This window comes from Arachis duranensis, chromosome 8, assembly GCF_000817695.3.
Source record: "Arachis duranensis cultivar V14167 chromosome 8, aradu.V14167.gnm2.J7QH, whole genome shotgun sequence".
Lineage (NCBI taxonomy): Eukaryota > Viridiplantae > Streptophyta > Magnoliopsida > Fabales > Fabaceae > Arachis > Arachis duranensis.
In genome coordinates this window covers 24439153-24459194 of record NC_029779.3, presented here as the reverse complement: position 1 = coordinate 24459194, position 20042 = coordinate 24439153, and the positions used below count along the sequence as shown (strand labels likewise).

Below are 20042 nucleotides of genomic sequence, written 5' to 3'. Positions count from 1 at the left end.
ACACATGTATTTATATATAAATATATTAGTGACCAATTTTGATGGCTGATTTTGGTATACAAATAGTATTTTTAGACTCTAAATATAAAATATTTTACCATGTAAATGAAACACAATCCAAATAAAGAATTATCTTAAAACTACTTTTCAACAAAAAATATCTAAACATCAATTTCAATATCTAAACAACAAAAATATCTTAAAAAATGCCAACTTGTAAAATTTATCCATGCCAGCAGAGTTTGGTATGTAATTACCATAGACATTTAATCCTGGCTTCTTCCTATAGCTATGCTACTTTGGATTTGAGGAAAAGAATGCCTGTAAATAAATTTATTTAGTTTGATTTGTGTATACGATCTTCGACTTAGAACCTTTCCCTTCTTCACAGTAATTTAAAAATTTGCACCATCCTCAACAAAGTTTAATAAAAAACTCACAGCTGAGGTCTTGCAATCAAGTTTGGTTTGGGAAACCCTCTTCATGATTCTTGAGTAGAGCTGTTCGAGCTGTGGAATGCTGTAACCGTCGCTGCGCTCGACAAAAAGCTGCTTAATAGACTGCAATCTTGTTGAAAGTTCAGTATCTGATATCGTGGCGTCTTCAAGACTGCTACCATGAACACTTTCATTTGTACCCGTTCCATGCAAATTCTCATCAGTTGATTGGGTTTGACTCTTGGATGGTAAAGGCTCTTGTCCTGACTTATCTTTTGCTATTTAAACCCAATTTTGAAAACTTCATATAATCAGTATTTGATTAAAGGAAAACAGTGAACAATCAATTGATAATTTGCAACCAAGCAACACGGAACCCAGCGTATTTATACGCATGCATACAGAAGTGGTAACCAAATACTAAAAGGGAGTAAATGGAATCCAGAAGTTCTACAGATTCGTCACTGATGTAACATTCATGATTATCATGCCTCAGGTCCACTCATGATAGCTAAAACACCATTAATATTAGGTACAATTCGAATGAGTTCCAAATATTATAATTTGTTAATTTTACATTGGAACATAAATAACAAGCATATTGTAAATGAATCTATCCATACCTCCACGTGCAACATCAGAACTCTTCTTAGTGTGCTTCAATGCTTCATAGCTCTGATCCACACTAACCTCTGGTTCGACATTACGAAGTCGAGCACTCAATCTAGTGGCAGTTCCCAGTTGTACAACGGGAGTAGCAGGGAATGTAGACCCCCTTAATTCATTAGACAAATGAACCGGGCCACCTTGGGCAGCAATCTTGTCACAGTATGCAACTAATGCTGGATCCATCTGTGAGATCATCCCATGCACCTGACAAATGTAAAGAGAAGAAAAAAAGAAGCAAGGTGAGTGCACAACTGAACATTTATAGACACTAGTCGTCAGCACAAAAGCTCCAGATCAAAACTAATCATAAAAGGAAGTTCATTTATACCACATCACGGAGCTGACAAGCTCTACTCACAATCCGAGCACCGTTGTAATCCTCTCCATTGTAAACCTGTGGGAAAAATAAAAAGGATCAAATTCAGATAATAAAGCACTCTCAATCATTTTCAACTATGTCACATCACAAGAATGGACAGTGGATAGGACCCAGCCAAGTTAAAGGCCACAGGATGCATACCTTTGCAATGGAAACAATAAGATCAATGTCCTGTAGGAATGTAGAACGTGTAATATACCAGCCATTATCAACACGCTGTAACATGGTTACCATGTCCATCGGGTTCTGGATAATTGAGTGATAATTAGGAGCATCTTCGTCTGAGACTGGATAATGGAAGAGATTATATCGCTTGTCATATAATATCCTGCCACAGGAACAGAAGAGACAAAATCAGAGAACCAGAGAGAGAAGCTTTATGTGTTCAATTAAAGATGACAATGTCCCAAGTGAAGCCAAGAAATCATGAATTTAGAACATATTAGTTGCACTTGTCTTACTTGCAATGCTTATTTGTCACATACTCACATCAGTTATATCAATTTAAAACAATTTATAGATATTTTGGTTGGTGTATTTTAGATAGCATTCAGAGCTTGGTTAATAAAACAAAACCCATTAAGGACTTTAGGATCATTCTGCAACAATGTCATTAGAAGTTTCAGACATCAATCAGACCAAGAATAGGCCAAAAGGTTAAGAAAAAAATGTTTTGAGAATTGCATAGACCTAGTAACAAATCTGGCATACTGAAGCATCCACAAGTATGTTAACCTAAGAATCGTTTAGGAGTCATGTAATTTGTTTAGCCAAGGAATCACACAAGCTCTACATATCCATCCGGATAAATGTTTGGCAATAACATATTATGCAACCATCATTTCAAACGGCAGAAATCACACTAAATAGATCTCCCAAGCTGTTGACATACTTGTTACAAACATCTCTAAGGCACATTCGCAATCTGCGGAGTGCATGTTGCTCAGCTTCCACCTTTGCTTTAAGTTCGGATGCCTTTGGACCACTTGCTAGTTTAGGTGCCTTGGGAAGTTCAGAAAAGCATCCTGTGTCCAGGGGTTTCTTGTTCATTATCCCAGAAAAGACCGACAAAACAGCTTCCACTAAATCATTAAAAAACAGCATCCTATCTTCGGCTGATGGTATGTTCACTTGATAACTGTTCACAAGGGTAAAATACCATAAGTATACCAGAAATAAAATTCCAGCGAGGAGGAATATTACTAAAACAGCCAATGTGTTGATCAAAAGAAAAAAACACCCACTTCAGAACTCAAATTGATGTTGGCTGTAAAATAGAATTCACTTTTAACATACACTGAATCATGAGGGAAAACTGAAATAGGCACTTCTTTAACTTCAGCAAGCTGGACTGATGATGTTCCAAACAGTAATATAGGCAAGTCAGATGGCAATTCTTCTAGTAAGGTTCGGAGAACAGCCCGGAGCTGTTCATGTGCCTGAAAGATTATTGAATCAGTCAATTAAGGCAGCACTAAAGCAGCTATACAATTAGAAAACCTGTCCAAATGAGATTAAATTTGGAAATGCAGATTCTGTTCCTTAAGCATACATAATTACAGAACTAGGATACATATACTCACAGTTTCCCACCACACATCAAACTGTGGTAAATAGAGAATTGACGGTATTGTTCGTCTAGCTTCATTAAATATATGAATCAATGCCTCCTCTGGTGTTATTGCACTTGAATCTGATACAAGAACTGAAATACCTAATGAAAAAACAGGAAACTTTTCCAGTTCATGTAAAACTGCAGGCCCAAGATGATCCTGTTATAGTAAATAGTACGTATATTCAGTCTTTGACTACTGCAACAACAAACTTTTAATTAACATTAAAAGGTTACAGGATAATTACCAGCCCAGTACCTTCACTTCCACAAAGTAGAAGTCTAGGTCGATACACAAGTGGAATTGCGCGCCCAAAGGAATGCGTTGATTGTTTAATAAATTCTGATGCAACTGAAACTGGAAGGAAAATATCAGATACAATACCCATGGCTGCCTCTAGATGCCTGCGAAGACATGGTCGAACAACTAGAGACAATGGCCTAGAGTGCACAATTGCACCCCTATGAGCAGCAGGAGTAATTGTTGACATAGCTTCAGTAAAGTGATACTTTTCAACCTTGACTGAATCAACATCTATGAGAAATTGGTCATCACTAGTATAGACTTGTGGATATTTTTCACGAAATGCACAAATAGCAGCTTCAGTACAGAGGGTCTTTAGGTCGGCACCACAATATCCTACACAACTAGATGCAAGTTCCATTCTCAGTTCATTTGAAGGAGCATGTTTCCACTTGCGTGTGTGGATGTCTAATATTTCAGAACGTGCCTTACAACCAGGCAATGGAAACTTAAATTCCCGATCAAATCTACCAGGGCGCCGCAAGGCTCCATCAACGGCATCAATCCTGTTGGTGGCTCCAATCAGAACAACTTGTCCACGAGAATCAAGACCGTCCATCAAAGCTAGCAAGGTGGAAACAATGGAATTATGAATCTGCTCTTGCTTGCTAGACCTCACAGGTGCAAGTCCATCTATTTCATCAAAGAATATGATAGAAGGTTGGTTCTTTTGAGCTTCTTCAAAAAGTAGTTTCAGTTGTCTTTCAGCCTCACCAACCCATTTGCTTAGCACATCTGCTCCTTTGCGCATGTAAAAGCTGACCTTCTGGCCAGCTTTTGAAGCAGCACAAGCCAGAGCTCTTGCAATCAAAGTTTTGCCTGTGCCAGGGGGGCCACATAACAACACCCCCCTAGGTGGTGTGATATGATAACTTGCAAAGAATTCGGGATACAACAAGGGAAAGAAAATCATTTCCTTCAAAGCATCAATGTACTCAGAGAGCCCCCCTATATCATCAAAACTGGCACTATCGACGACCTGCAAAGGTTGGATATCTGCCCCACCCTTAGAGCTTGGTCCAGCAGTTTGAACCCCAGTTACCGAGGTGGAAAAAGCATCTCCTTCATGAACCCAACCTGAGGCAGCAACATTTAATCCCCAAGTTGTTATCCCATGCATGTCTAATCCTCCAAAAAGCCATGGTTGGCAAGGTCTGCTGTCCCCATGACCCCATGGAATAGCAGGATATTGGTTCAGCTCATCCACAATACGGGAATCATCAGAATATGCAGGCCTTAACCAACAACGCTTCTGCACTCGTGATCCACCCTTCTTTACACCCTTTTTAACCTTAGTGCCCATGCCTTGATGTAGCACTCTTTGTGGAGATCTCGGTTGGATCTTACATTCTGCCATGGAGGACCTGCGGACATCTGGACGATTCCGAAGATCGTAACGTCTTCTCCCAACCTGCTCTTCTTTGCCACCTTCATCATCACCATCTTCATTTCCTACATCCTCAACATCTTCATCAATCTCATTCTCACCATCAACATTTCCATTTTCTGTTTCATCTTTCCCAACCTTCTTCTCTTCTGCAAGTTCCTGTTTATCATCTGATTCCGAAATCAATTGTTGCCCTACAGTAGCCCTTGTCAAATGGCTAGGTCTTAGACCTTCACGTCCAGGGGTCGATGTAGTCTTCAGAGCTCTTTTGCGCTTATAACACATCATCTTGTGCTGATTGAAACTATTGTTCATCTGGTTTCTCTATGATTTATATGCAGGTCTCTGAAACAAAACCACAAATCTTCAGCTCCAATAACATTGAACCACAGCTTAGCACCCAGAATTTTACACTAGATAGAGTACAAAACCTCACCACTATGCCTTTGACCTTGGCCTCAGAACTATCAGTGTAATCTACACAATTCACAGTCCTTCTCTCCCTTGTTGAACATCGAAGACTGGCAAAGCCAGACTGTGAATAAAGAAAAGATGGCACAGAGCCGGAATTTAAAACATCTCGTTTCATAATCGAGGAATGAATACAATTATTCGACCAACATTAAATGGCAGGTTATAATAAATGATTAAATGAAATAAGTATACAAGATTACAAAATAATATCTTCTTTCCAGTGTAAGCACATATTAATTTAGGTCTCTGCTGCCTTTCAATTATTACATCAATTCATCAAAGACAATCAGTTGCTTCCAGCGAAAACGTCATTCAAGGACAAAGATTCAATCAAAAGGGGAACACAAAAGTTTTCATAAAAGCACATCCACTGAATCAGATGTTGATGATTGTCCTGCATATATCAAACAACATTCACAGCTAAAGCAATAAAAGTAGGTGCAATATACACAAATAACTATTATATACAAACCATACTTTCAAGCAGACTACTTAGGCCTTCTTATACACAAGAATCAATGGCTTCATGTGTTGGTGTTCGGAAAGAGCAGATATACGCAGCCTTACTCTTGCACGCGGAGAGGTCGTTTCCAGAATTTTAAACCAAGAGTCTCCAAGTCGATGTAGAATATTTACGATTGCGCCGATACTCACCCTAACACAACAATACTATACAACAACTAAATAATATTATTCAATGCCATGGTTTCCTTTAAAAAGAGTAAAATTAAACAATGAAGCCTAAAAAGGAAAGATATTTCTCTTTAGATGTAATTTGACCTATTAAAAAAAGTACAAGAAAGGAAAGAGGTATAAAGAAGGATACTATTTCGGCGCAGCATTTCCTAGCAATGCCACAACTCACAAATGAAAGAAAATATGTTATTTGTATCAAAGCATCATAAGAAAGAAACTTGTGAGTTGACAAATCTAGCAGACTATTTTGGTTAATTCTATTAAGTATCACATTCCAAACAAAAGACCCCTCAATAGAGTTGTGGGGAAGCTTTCAAATTCCCAAAACAAGAGGATAGAGAAAATTTGTTCAACCGGAGGGCTGCAAATGTTGAGCTGGGTCCTGGGTGAAGGATTCACAAATATATGTACATCAGAACCAAATGGACATAAGGATCAAATACAGTGTCAGGAAAAGAAGAATAATTTTCAGTCCAACAGTCCAAAATAATAAAGCGATTTCAGCAGTTCTATCATTAGGGTTCCAAAGAGCTAATGTAGTAAGCAATACACAGACCTAACAAAATATAACAATCAGATTTTGAATGTCACTGCAAAACAAAAAGACAGTAAAGAAACAGGAAAAGATCAGCAATAAATACACCTTAATTTATACTCTAATCATAAATGGCTTAACCTGCCAGGTATCTTTTACTTCATAACTTCACTTGGAGTCAAGAACCAAGTTTTGACAAATAATGATTTCCATGAGTCATTGCAATGATATAATTTACATAATTCAAGAATTGACACACAATAAAAATTTCATGTGGCACCCGCTTTTCATCAGAATGATTATGATACAGAACCTTGAAACTTATATGACTGTAAAGCCTTCCCAATAACATCGATGATTCTCAACCCTATTTAGATTGCGGATACATACGTTAGAATCCAAATCTTGCAGGTGCCGATTCCCAGGACACAAGATTTTGGTAATTCGCAAAGCTGTCGTCCTTCTCCTGTTCTTGCTTTTCTTGTTGCCCATAAGATTTGAGCTGCAATCCAATCTTGGTCGTACACAAAGTTTAGTCCTTGACTTGATCCTATCGCTTGTTCGGGTCATTCCCTTGTCTCGATCGTGTTGGATACATCAGAAGAACACTAACTCCAGTGGTTACAAATATCTGTGATCAGAATACATCTATCTCAGTAAGCTGCACCTGCAAATCCCTATTCAGCATGACGCATTCCTCTATCTGATTTACAAATTCTAGAGAGAGAGACCTATGCAGCATGAAAACAAATTACGACCCAAAAATAGAAAGAAATTTGTTTTTCTTTCTAATTTTACATTACAAAGCGTTTGCATGTATCAAAACACATTATTGATGCTTATAATGAAGGCGAGGAATCAAAGAGCAACGTAGAAAAAAAAAGGAAAAATTAAAAACGAACAGAGCAAAAAGAGGTTGCATGAGTACTATTCACATGGATCATAAAAGAAATATAATTTTTTTATTTAAAAAAAGAAAAATAGGAAGTGCATGAGTGCAAAACAAGCGAAGTATAGCATCCCGCAGAATCAAAAGAAAAAAAAAGGAAGGAACCTGATCGATGCTGCATGAATAGAGAGAGAGAGAGAAAGAGAATTGAGTTGCCTCTGTTTCTGTTTCTAGGGCACGGATTCGGTAAGCCGCCCTTCTTTTGGGTACCGAAATGCCAAAAGCTTGTTTGGCTTATTGGTGTGCCTTTTTATTGAGGAGTCATTAGATCTTTTATATTTTTTTAGTCCAACGGTTAAGATCATTCTAAATGTAGTTTGATGTGATTGGCTAGCTAGTTTTTTTTGCAGCTTTTATGTCAGTGGGGTTACTTTAAAAATATTATTCTTTTATGGTTATTGTTGTTATATCAAAAATATATGTGGGTTTATATCAAAAGATTAGAAATATATTAGCTTAAATTAATTAGAATTAAGTATCTCCTGTTATGTTAATGTCACTTTCAGCTCCTTCAACCTTTCTTCAGAGAAACCAAACCGTCCATTCTTCAACGCTTTTTTAACACTCTCCAACATCTTATTCGCCGCAAAAATTATCCTCACAAACTTCAACAGCTCCCTCTTCACCATCAACTCCTCCCTCTTCTTCCTAATCTTCACCACAAGCTCGAGCACCCCAGCATCAACCATATGGTCAGAGAAGAGCTTGAAGACTCCGGCAAAATCGTCGGAAAAAAGCTGTGACTGGAAACGGCGCCATTGGAAAGAGATCTCGGATGTTGATCGCGTCAAAGATCGGATCCATCAGATGGTTGAGAGAGAGGGAGAGATTGAGGATGCCGGCAGCTATGGATTTCAATTCCATTCTTTTTTCTTCTTCTCCACCATTTTTCTAACCGTATTCCCTTTCTCTCTCTCCCTAATTTTATACAAAATCAGAACATATTAGTAAATTTTAAAGTTTAATTAATAAAATATTAATTTTTTATAGCTTTTTAATTAATAAAAAATATTAATTTTTTACAACATATTACTATAATTAATAAATTAATCTAACATAATTATTAATTTCTCATCAATAAAATTATCTAAAATAATAATTAATTTCTTAGATTATATTACTGTAAGTTATAAAAATGCCATATTAAACCAAATGAAAGAGAAGATTACGTGATTCTATCAAAGCAAAAAAATAGTAACATGGATCACCTAAAAATATATTTTAATGTAATTCGAATGAGATTAGTTCGAATTAGCTAAAAAAAGAGTAATTTTAATCTCTTAAATTTGAATTAGTCCCTGTCAAAATAATTCGAATCATATTTGATTCAGCACTTGGAGCCACCTACATTTAATTTTCTTAAAAATTTTATTTGTTCACGTTAGATTAAAATTTATTTTCTATCTATCAATTTTGTTTTTTATTATTTATATGATTAATTTTGTTGTTGTTTTCATAATATTTTTTTTAATGCTCTCTCATGGATATTATTATTTTTTATAAAATTCTTATTATTTTTTGTTTAATATGAATTTTTTATTTGTTGTTTCTTTTGTATGAAATTTTTTTTATTTGTATTATGATTTTATTAATTCTATTAGAGTACTAAAGAGTACTGTAAATACTAGAAAATAGACTATTAAAATTTATTTTAATATCTAAAAAAAATTATAAGATAATATAAAATAATTATTTAAATTTATGCTCTTTTCAGTAATTTTTATCTATAAATGATTTTGAATAGTATAATTCAAACAATATTTAGTTTATTATAATCTATTTTAATATAAAAATTATCAAAAATAAACTACATTAATACTAACTAAGTTTTGATTAAAATTAATTTTACAAAATTAATTCTATACAAATTCCGGTCTACAAACTTTAATCCGAACACACTTTAACTATAATTAATAAAATTAATCTAAAAAAACTAATTTTTCAAAGCATATGACCATAGTTAATAAAATTAATATAACAAATAGAATTTGCCCACAGGAAGGGTGAGAGGCATTTTGGCTGGTTCCGTTGCGCCCACCGCATTCTTCCCTATTCCGCAATGTTCGCCGAAGAGTTGAAGCTGGGTATAATTCTTTCATTTCAAAATGGAATTACATAAATTTCACTTAAACTTTAAATCTTCCTGTCAACTGTCCACAAGTCAAGTGCAAAAAAGTGAAACACAGTAGAATCACGCAGCGCATTTCATGGTTATCGCTGGGATTGCTTCAAAATTTTGAACTCTGAGATTAACAGTGATTTGAAATTGAAACCGTGATTTGAAATTGAAACCGTATCTGTATATATTTTGGTCATTGTGATGCTGGAACAGTAGCGATGACAGAGCGAGTAGGAGAGGCGGTGGAGAGGTTTCAGTCAGTTGTCAGCGAACGGGGAGTTGTCAACGAACGGAAAAATAATGATAGGGACGGTGCTTGCAACGGCAGTGAAAAGAGAGGAAGAAAACCTAGAAGAAGAGAGAAGCAATACTAATAGTCAATTAAATACTGAGTATAACTAACTTTAATAATTAAGTTAAATATATTCACTTAAAAAATTAAAAAATTGACCCCTTTATTTTATAAAGAATTGCAAAAAAGACTCACAAAAGACAAATATTTTTATTTGACACTTTCTAACTAACCGGTGTGCCAAACATATTTTTGGCGTTTCGATACTCAAACGTCTCCTGCGTACCGAATCCGTGCCCCTGTTTCTAGGCCAAGCAGAGTACAGAAGAATCCAAACCCAAATCACATTCATAAATACGGGTCCCCTTTATTTTATTTTTTAAGAAAAGTATAAATAAGATGATTATTTCTTTGATTCGACTTGACGTTAAGGTTTAGGAGGTATTTGAAATGGAATATTTTTTTATTTAAGTTAATTTTAAAATCTATTATTCACATTATTTACAAAAATTATTGTGTACCTAACAAAATCGTATTTTTTAATTTCGCAAAAATCAAGTATATTTTTTACTCTACTTTTATAGAACTAAATAAAAACATGTGAAAATTTGAATTGATGTTAAATTCACTTATAGAAAATTCAAATCTTGTTTTAAATAATTCCAAACTCTTAAATATATATCACTTGTGATCACTAATCACTAGAGAAGAGAAGGAAAACGATATTCTTCCGGTTTGACTAAAAATTCAGTTTTCTTACCCACCAAAGGCTTTATAATAGTAAAAGATAAATGGGAAATACACAAAGCTTAAACAGTAATAAAAGTGGCAACCTATAACCATAACCATTTTTATTCCTAAAAATCTCTTTAAATATTGACAATTATAATGAAATTTATCGACATAATTATACATTTGCTGGAAAGAAACACCCCCCTCCCCTCTCTCCCCACCCATCTCAACATAAAGATAAAAAAAAAGGCAGTATATCTTTTAAATTTCCCACACTTTGGGCAAGAATGGTAAAAACCATCTCAATAATCAGCATTTAGTTTATCATCGATGCAAATAATGAAAAAATGGCTTCTATGTTTTGCAACATAGTTTGCATTAGCATCCCGCAGCTCTCAGGAATTTATCATAAGGGCTTGAAGGTGGTAGTCTCAGAGAATTTTGCTGCACTAGAACTTGATCCTGCGAAATAGATTGCTCCTGGCTCACTAACTTCAAATCATCTTGTAAAAGTTTCTGCACCTGCAGAATTGCACGGTACAAACATATCATTTCTAAGTAATTAACTTCATTAGTTTAAATCCTATCTAGAACCTAGATACTGTAGAAAAAAATTCATCCATAACTTTTGTTTACAGAAAAATCAACTCCTTTTTGTAAACACACTAACCTTAGTTGGTAGAGGGGGAACTTCTACTCCCCGTTCACTTGGAAGAACTATGGCCTTGACATCTGATCGATGCTTGAAACTCTGAAGAACAGACATCTTCTCTTGTTTCCCATTTACAAGCGCTTCGCACTGGTCCTTCATTTGGTCATAGGGTAAAGGATTTGAGGAAATGGAAAAACTGGCAACTTGCCGTGCAGTTTCAGTAACCTGTCCATGCAAAATAATCCACGTGTTTGAGAGAAGAAGAAGAAACACAGTCCCCAATCAACTATAGTGTGAATGTTTACCGATTCTAATAGTTGGTTAACACTTAGAACATCAGCAGTATTGGTTGAGAGTGATGTTCTGCGATCAGACTGACTTCCGCTTGGTTCAGGCCCAGACTCTTCACCAATCGAAAACTTTGAAGTCTCTATCTGGAAAATGACCCACCACAATATTAGGCACACAACTTTTCAAAAGCCAATAAACAGAAGTAGTTTTGGATAAATTATTAAATTTACCTCGTCAAAATCGGGGAACTCAATCTGATCACGTGGAGAAAATTGCCCTGGTGTCTCCATAAACAGTGAAGGTCCTGAAGGATATGCCTCATCAACGGAAAATCCCTGTAGAATTTGTGTCTTTATGTTGGACAACTCATCCTGTTAAACAAAAATAAAAATCATATTTCAGCAAATGTGCTTATAAAACATCCTCAACAAGCCACTAGACTGCAACTTTAGCTTATCAACACATATTGTGAACATACCTTGCATAAGATTTGCATAAATGCATAATACCAATGGGTTAATTAGGCCTAAGTAACACTTATTACGAATGTGTTTGTAAAAACTAAAAGAAATTGATCAATTTTAAGATAATGTCAGCCCAAGCATATTACTCATATTACCTTGGACAATTTTGAGAATTTAATCATAAAGTATGATATCACAGTCTCTTTCAACTGCTCGTCATCCGATTCTACAGCTGAAAGTGACTTTATAGCGGCAATTTCATCTTCTTGTGACCCATAAATGGTCTTTTCTGATTCTATACAAACAGCTTGCAGTCTGATATCATCAACCAATTTGAGAAAAGGATCTACCTGTTGATTTATGACTTAACTTGTTAACCTCATTATTTAAAAAAAAATACAAATATATTGAAAGGAAGCTGAAGAACAAGGCCATAGAATGAGGATAAGTCAAGAGATTCGGAGAAGAAATTTACTGTAGCCTCTGTCAGGGATGATTTAACTTTCGGAATTAAATCAGGGAAATTGCCTGCCCTGGCAGAGAACATAAGCATGTATGAAGCCAAGGTAAAAAGGGACCTCCTGCGAGTTGGTTGCAAGCCTCCTTTAACAGACATGCAAGGAAGGAATCAGAATTTTCACCAGAGAAATTATTATTCTCAGGGTCAGTTAGGAATGAGAGAAAAAACAGTATAAAATTTTATGCAGGGGTTTATGGGTTAAATTACATGAAAATTTGATCCTTATAGTTTTACCTCCTTTTTTCACTCTCATACCAAACTCACCCTCAATAGGACAATTCATCTAAAGGTAAACATTTGAAAACACTGAAATTGTGATTCCATTATTGCCTCTGTTCCAAAGGAAATAACATTTATCTCTTTTGTATAAAAATAAGTCATTCAATGATGACTCTGTTCCCAGCCTTGAATCCATGGAGACAGGAGTACTCTTATGTCATTCCTTCCTACAGATAAGAAAATCACCCGTACATCCAACTTACCTTCTTGGTCCAAAGAGATGCTTCGAAGGGAGAATGCTAATTGGAAACATCTAGCCAAAACCCTGTAATTGGATGCCTGACAAAGCAATTCATATCACCATTAAATTATAAAAATTAATTAAAATATGAAAACAGATTTGGATAAACAGATTTTAAAGCTAACGGGATTAGTTAAAAGGCTATGAATAGCATTTTTTTTTTCATTTCTGTAAAGATAAAGTTTGCTGTCAAAATTATTGCCACTGCCACTAAATGCAGGCTCCATTTTGACACCAACTTGAAATATTCTTTTTAAGTTGCTGAAATAGCTAATTGCATTTCATAATAAATTGGAACTTGGAGGCTTTTATGGTAACCAATGTATCTGCAAAATAAATTTAAAAAAAAAAAAGCAACCCAGCTACTAGAAAACATATAATTCAAAATTTAGACAATATATGAATGATGAACAAAATAGCAAAGTCATTTTTTTGATGTTTTCACAGATCACAGATATTTAAAACCAATCATGACACTTGATATACATCAATCTCACCTTAGAACGAGTAAACAATAAAGAGATGCTAAAAGTGTGTGCCATTGCCTCAAAATTTGCAGGGCCATTTTCTACAGAGGTTGCCTGAACCCAGATAGAAGAAAGCAACAGACTCACTTGGTGACTGCTCAATCTAAGAGAACCTAAATCCTAAAAAGAATAACCCATGGTTAGGAACAACCAAGGGTCTCCATTGTTGGACAAGAAAAAATAAATGACCAAACCAACTGATAGATGTATGTAATAAAATTGAATCCAAGAAGAATCATTAAAATTTAAATATGATCGACACAAACTCCATCATATCATGCGCTCCCACTATGGCACTATTAAGATAATACAATTAATACTGATAAGTAGAAAATGTCATACCTCTTTTCCATCAGTTAGTGCACGAGTAAAGCTATAACCACGATATGGATGAACAGCATTTTTATCCCCAGTAACTCCTGCAACCGTGTTTCCTTCTAGCAGTTTCCCATTTAAGTGTTCTGCTTCAGAGAAACTATCATGCTGAATGTGGAAGCTATTACTCTGTACCTTCATAGCCATCTTTGTTTTCTGGTCCAACCAAGGAGAAACCATTGATGGCATAAGCACCATAGAGAAGACACTATGTGCTCCAATTTGTGTTTCACGGTCCGGATGAGCCATGGCCACAAGCAATTGATGGAACAAGGCATCAGGGAAAGCCTGGAATAAGTCCAGAAAACACCCTATGTCTTTAGATAAATGAATAAAGCTGAATAGGTAGAAATGTTATTTCCAGTCTAAGTAGGACTGCTTGCCTTCTTCTGATATGACACATTAGGGACAGAACTGATTAATTTTGCGGTTTGATAGACAGCAGAGATTGTTGTTCTGGCTATGAGGGTAGAAGTAGAAATATTCTCTAAAACCACAGCCATCAAATCAAGAATGGGTCCTACATCCCCAACCTGTTAAAAGGAGAAGCATTCTGATAAGACTGCTACAACAAAGTCAATTTCAATAATCTAATAATTATATCAACACTCAATTCTAACAATCCCCATTCTAAAAAAGAGGTTACTGGTAGCTTTTTAACGTTTACATTAACAAACAACAGAAAGGATCTGTACACATCTAGAGTCCAAGAAACTTCACTCAATAAAACCATAGCCCTAGAATAATGCCAGGTGTCATATAACAAATATAAAAAGAAAAACAAAATTTCATACATACCTTGTTTGAAAGTTGTAATATACACCTTTCTATAACAGATTGAAGTTCAATATTTAACTTATATGCATCACTCCCAACGCTCGAAGACTCAGCTGAACTTTGCAAGCATTTCCTTAAATGTTTAATGAGGTCAGATATTGCACCAATGATTGCAACTGAGGACTGCGGCTTCACATTTTGTGCGAGGTGAGTGGTGGTGTTAATTATATCAATTTGTAGGATAGGTTGCTTGGCAACATTCTTATGATCCAAGTGCTTGACCAAGATGGACAACAAAAGATGAGAGTTATCGCCTGATATTCAAAATGCAATAATTAATTACATGAAAAAAGAAAGTATCAAAATCAGAGAACATCATGTATAACTCGGCCTATGTTTACATAGCCGGTTCATGAGAGGGTTGTGTTAGGTTTGCAACAGCCGGCGTAAAACTTTGCACATCCCTATGCATGACCACGACGCAATGACGTCTTTGGATCCATCTAGCCAACCCCATCTAGTGGGAAAAGGCTTTGTTAAGTAAGTCGAGACAATATATAGCACTGAATGTTCCAAGGCTACCTGATTCTGCTAGAAGGGTTTGTAAATACGTCAAAACAGAAGATGCAACACCCTTTTGGGAAGACCAGTGATTTTCAATATCAAAATTATGAAAAAGTGGTTCAAGGACACGCCGCACAGTTGTAGCTTCCTTTGCCAATTTGGCCATATTATACAAGCAAAGCTTTGACCAATATGTAGGATCCTTAGTGGTGTCCCTGTAAAAGTGGTGAGGCTCTCAGGTGTAAACAGTGTCAGCTTCATAATAAAGTGGGGACAAAAATAACAATAAGACATACAACTTAGACTCCATCTCAGTTCTTGTCAACGAGGAAGAATTCTTTGTAGAGATATCTGGTAAAGAATGTCCACCATCTGCTTCTTTAGGAAATCCTTGAGCCAACTGATTCTGAGATTGTAAATCAAGTTTCTCTACCGCAGCAACATTGGATGTAGATTGGAGATCCATGTAATTCTCCAAAACCACTGATATAATCTATCTCAGAATCCAAATAATGAACAAGAAATAAAAAAAAGAAAAACAATGAGATTACCAAAAAAATAGTTTTGGTTCAAGTGCAAACTAACCACAAAATTCACCCAAGTTTCAGTGCAAAAGTTAGAGGATAAAAAAAAAAAACAGACACACTAAAATAATCCAACCCAGCTATATGTCACTGCTTGCATGAATCAACAATAATTGAAAAAATAGTGTAAAATAATACTCACTTTGTCAAGATCCATGGAAAGATGTGAGTGCTCACCCATGAACTGCACCTGGTGAAGAAAAGAAAAAGGGGTGAGAACAAAAGGCATCAGTAGAAGGAAAGAATGACCTTTAAAGGAAACTAACAGAAGAATAGTGTGGTAGGAACAACTGAACAAGGAAGCCACTAGCTCATTTAAATGATTTAAAAGTACTATTCTTAAAACTTTTTGCGAACAAAGCTTCTAGCCTTCTTCAGCTCTAATTACTGGGTTTTACCAGGTTGTACTCTATCTCCTCCAGCACATACCCTTTTCACTATTTAAAAACTATAAAGCAGACAAATTGAAACTTCTAATGACCATGTTTTCAATTGTCTATGTATACCCACGGCACTCCTTTTTGTAGAGAAAATAGGACACGTAGATCCTTGTGTATATTCATCAATAAAGTAAAGTAAAACCCTTTCTTACATGAACACAGAAATGCATAAGCATATTCTGCAGGAGGTAACAAATGAACCAGACCAGAAGCATTACCATGCAGGATAGAGCTTGCAATCCAGCAGAGCGTAGAAGCAGAGCTCGATCATCATCTCCCACTTCTTGAGCCATTTGACATAGTTTTGGGATAAAACCTTCTAAGTTGAACATATATGTACCATCTGTCTACTTTTAACTCAGAAGTGTCAGTACCTCTACACTAAAGCCATTCAAAGAATATGAATATAAGATTACTCTACATTTTCTACAAAGGCAACAGCATCAAGTAGCAAGACTCAGAAAGTTGGACTGATAAAGCTAGAAATAGAAGTTGAAATCAGTGAATATGCCTTAAAGTGGCGGCACAACTCTTGCATCATAACCTTACTGAATTCAATGCTCAGAAGTCAGAAAGGTTGCCAAATACCTGGCAATCTATAAACCCAACAAGAGTATTGCAGCCTAAGATCCGCAGTTCATCTGCCTGAGTTTGCTCTAGAAGAGTCCGAATGATCCCTAATAAACTATTAGCAAAAAGTGGCCTGCAATGTTAAGAACCATAGTTTGAATATTATTAGTTAATAAAATGAAGTAGCACAGTAGAAAGTTAAATGAACCAAAACCGACACTACTCGACCCACTTCCTAATAGAAAAGAAAATAACATAAAAAAAGGGTTCTTTAACTCTTCTTGGAATCATAATTTAGATAAGGGATTATCATCATATTCTACATCCAGGAGTAACCCCCCAAAAAAATCTTTTCTCTCTCTCTCTCTCTCTCTTCCAAAAAAAGAAAAACTAACTAAATAAAAAGAACCCCTCATACCAATTAATCGACGGAACGTATGAATTAAAATTACATAAAAAACTTACGTCTGCTCCTTACACGATGATAACAATTTCTTATATATACACAAGACAACGTTCACTGAAGCCAAGTTTTCATTACGTAAATCCTTGTAAAATCTTTGCTCCAAGTTATCAGTAATCTGCCAAGGAAAATACAACAAAAAATTAGTAATGACAATTCAATATTAAAAATAATAACTAAAAAAAATCAGAACCTAAATTGATTCATCAGTATTTGTTTATATATAAGATATGCCAAGACTGAAATTAGGTGAGACTGTGCATGAATATTTCAGCTATGCAAGGTCACTAAATGCAATCAGTAACAACTCTTTCCTGAGTTTAAAATATTAAACGACAAATGTTTCTTTTACCTTGTTCTCATTCAAAATATTAATCTTCTATTTCCAACTGAAAGTGGTGATCACAATGTCCTCAACCACGTCATGATTTTATTGGTTACATGAAACAAATGGACTAAAAAAAATAAAAGAAAGGCTTCGAAGAATAATACTAATACCTTGGGAATTCTCAACGGGTTCCTAGAAATATAATCACACAGCTTCCCAATTTTCCTATCATTCGGTTCAGGAACCTGCAAAATATAGTAATCCGAGTGCATGAGAGAATAATTCTTTCTTATCTTCAAGTTCAGCCAGGGGAGGGGAGAGGTGAAAAGGTGAAAGGGGCGTCTGAAAGCATTTTAAATCTTTTGTCAACTATTCTAGTAAGTTTATCATATAACACCCTCCAAAGGCACTACCTCTCTTCATAAAACCAAAAATCTCATTACTTATAACATTCTCCAAGAAGAGTTTGCTAAGAAAACTATGTGAAAAGTATACCTGTTATGGAAAATAAATACACCAACCCAGAAGTGAAACTTAGATAAGCATGTTTTAAACAATTCATACCACCATTCTCCCAGAAACTAAACCATCTCATGCATAGTGTCTACATAAGAATATATACATAGAAACATAAGCTGAAATGTTGACCTGATTCCGTGGGAAGATATCAGCAATCAACTTCTTGTAACGCTTGACCGGTTGTCTTGATCTTGGGCGTAGTGAAGGGCAAAAGACACAGAGGTTACCACAGACGGGTAAAACCCGTCTGGACATAACCCCCATCTTCCTAGGAATTCACAAACCCCCTCTGAAAACAAAACACATTCAAATAAGCCTCAAACTTTGCCTCCACCAGTCATGTTCCACTACTCACAAGTCAAAATTCCACACAATTCAGCATAATTGTGTTCATCAAGGGTTCCAAATTCAGCTCAATGTATAGCTCATAAAGAGCTTAACGAATTCCAAAACCCAAAAAACAAAAATGTTGCAGGATCAAGTTTTCAGAATCAAAACTAAACTACTATATCAACTTATCATCATTCTTCAAAGTGAGAAATAGGAACCTATCAATTCCAATTACCGAAATTCCAACTCCTTTGCAAAATCAGCCTTCTCCGATCGCGATCCAAACCATATACTGAAACCAAAATTTCCACGAACAAAAAGAAAAAATACAAATTACGCTCGGAAAAGAAAACTGAAAGAAGAATAAACGCACAACAATGACAAAACCACGCTAATAACTAACTGCAGATGGAATCAAATCATAAAAAGAAAAATCCAGCGAATGAAAAAAAACAGAACAAAATAGTAAAATTATTTAATTAAAAATAAAAATAAGAAAATAAAGGAAGGAACCTTAGAAAGATGGCAATGGGGGGTCAGAGTCAGAGGGTGCAACTCGCCCCCGCCTATTGACGTTAATACGACGGAATTGGAAATTGCAAATTCGGCGAAGAAATCTGTATCATATTGAATTAAATGGAAAATACTTCAAAAATATTTTGCTAATTAGGACAAAAAATAAATATTGAGAATTTGGTATATTAAATAAAATAAAAAATAAAATGCAGAGGGTGGAAGGTTTGTGCCTTATGGGGGAGTAGTTGACTGATGACCATGTCGCACGTGGGAAATTGGGCTGTCGTGGCAGTAACTGTCAAAGCCACGTGAGTTTCAGATCGTTTTTTCGTTTTTCTTTTCTTTCTTTCTGATTTAGTTTTTATAACTGGTGAAACTGTTATCGGTGAATTTACTAAAAATGAATGTAGGATGGTCCAGTACAATTGGAAAAACAGTAACAGTGATGATAATAAGTAATAACTGGTAAGGATTAAGGAACAAATTAAAGCTGCAAGGTTGCAAAACGGTCCCGAAATTTATGATATGGTTTGGTATTGGTGTTGCTGTTGCCTTTTGATTATTCCCAAAGGAAGAAAATGTCCCGCCACTCCCTTCCCTTCTTTTCTTTTCCATTGCTTTTATACATTTGCACGCCATATAATTGAATATGCTTTTCACCAAAAATAGAATTTTATCTTTTTGAATTAGCTTCACGTGTGATTTACTCATTGGGTTTACCCCTAAAGCTTTGTATGCATATATTATTGTTACTTATTTGTATTTTTGACTTCCAAAATAACGAGTGATTAGATCAAATTATTCATGAGGTTCATAGAGTAGCCTAATCTAACTTATCCAACAAGCATTTTTTAGGAATCAAGATTTTCTAAAGTGAAAAAATTAGTAAAATAATAAAGTGAAAAATTAATTATCTTTAAATTAAAATAGTGGGACATATATTTCATATAAGTTACAAAATCAATAGTAATTAAACTTTAGATTGATCAAAATTTTTTACTTTACCAACTTCTTCAT

General features: G+C 35.3%; 2 protein-coding genes across 5 annotated transcripts; both read right to left on the bottom strand.

Moving 5' to 3' along the window:
• Nucleotides 1-123: 123 nt before the first annotated feature.
• On the bottom strand, nt 124-7658 carry LOC107461428 (ATPase family AAA domain-containing protein At1g05910). 2 transcript variants are annotated; one of them, XM_021129093.2, is made up of 11 exons: nt 7548-7658; nt 5740-7224; nt 5225-5323; nt 3346-5133; nt 3069-3257; nt 2782-2924; nt 2378-2623; nt 1627-1813; nt 1435-1500; nt 1061-1310; nt 124-715 (listed from the first exon to the last, which is right to left on the bottom strand). In XM_021129093.2, exons 4-11 carry the CDS (start codon nt 5101-5103, stop codon nt 396-398), a joined length of 3159 nt encoding a protein of 1052 aa, XP_020984752.1. In that variant the 5' UTR covers nt 5104-5133; nt 5225-5323; nt 5740-7224; nt 7548-7658; the 3' UTR covers nt 124-395. The 2 variants fall into 2 exon arrangements, with proteins under 2 accessions (XP_020984752.1, XP_052108972.1); XM_052253012.1 differs by having other exon boundaries at nt 3346-7224.
• Nucleotides 7659-10670: 3012 nt separating this feature from the next.
• LOC107461429 (protein SEMI-ROLLED LEAF 2) lies at nt 10671-19196 on the bottom strand. Of its 3 annotated transcripts, none has more exons than XM_016079915.3 (21): nt 19023-19196; nt 18728-18801; nt 18309-18468; nt 17831-17905; nt 17335-17450; nt 16888-17002; nt 16518-16646; nt 16002-16049; nt 15572-15768; nt 15294-15490; nt 14733-15025; nt 14318-14467; nt 13902-14222; nt 13530-13679; nt 12995-13070; nt 12468-12595; nt 12148-12342; nt 11759-11899; nt 11543-11671; nt 11256-11462; nt 10671-11107 (listed from the first exon to the last, which is right to left on the bottom strand). In XM_016079915.3, the coding sequence occupies exons 3-21, from the start codon at nt 18441-18443 to the stop codon at nt 10964-10966; spliced, it is 2946 nt and encodes a 981-aa protein (XP_015935401.1). In that variant the 5' UTR covers nt 18444-18468; nt 18728-18801; nt 19023-19196; the 3' UTR covers nt 10671-10963. The 3 variants fall into 3 exon arrangements, with proteins under 3 accessions (XP_015935401.1, XP_015935400.1, XP_020984754.1); XM_016079914.3 differs by having other exon boundaries at nt 18745-18801; XM_021129095.2 differs by lacking the exon at nt 18728-18801.
• Between the last annotated feature and the right edge of the window lie 846 nt (nt 19197-20042).

Excerpts from the sequence above, each read along its gene's own strand:
- LOC107461428 (XM_052253012.1), bottom strand. The coding sequence starts at position 5,103 with ATGAACAATAGTTTCAATCAGCACAAGATGATGTGTTATAAGCGCAAA. Across the intron at positions 3,258-3,345 it reads GAAGTGAAGGTACTGGGCTG|GATCATCTTGGGCCTGCAGT; the intron begins GTAATTATCCTG and ends TTACTATAACAG. Across the intron at positions 1,311-1,434 it reads CTTGTCAGCTCCGTGATGTG|GTGCATGGGATGATCTCACA; the intron begins GTATAAATGAAC and ends TACATTTGTCAG.
- LOC107461429 (XM_016079915.3), bottom strand. The coding sequence starts at position 18,443 with ATGGGGGTTATGTCCAGACGGGTTTTACCCGTCTGTGGTAACCTCTGT. Across the intron at positions 11,463-11,542 it reads TTAACCAACTATTAGAATCG|GTTACTGAAACTGCACGGCA; the intron begins GTAAACATTCAC and ends TTGCATGGACAG. Across the intron at positions 11,108-11,255 it reads TTCCCCCTCTACCAACTAAG|GTGCAGAAACTTTTACAAGA; the intron begins GTTAGTGTGTTT and ends GCAATTCTGCAG.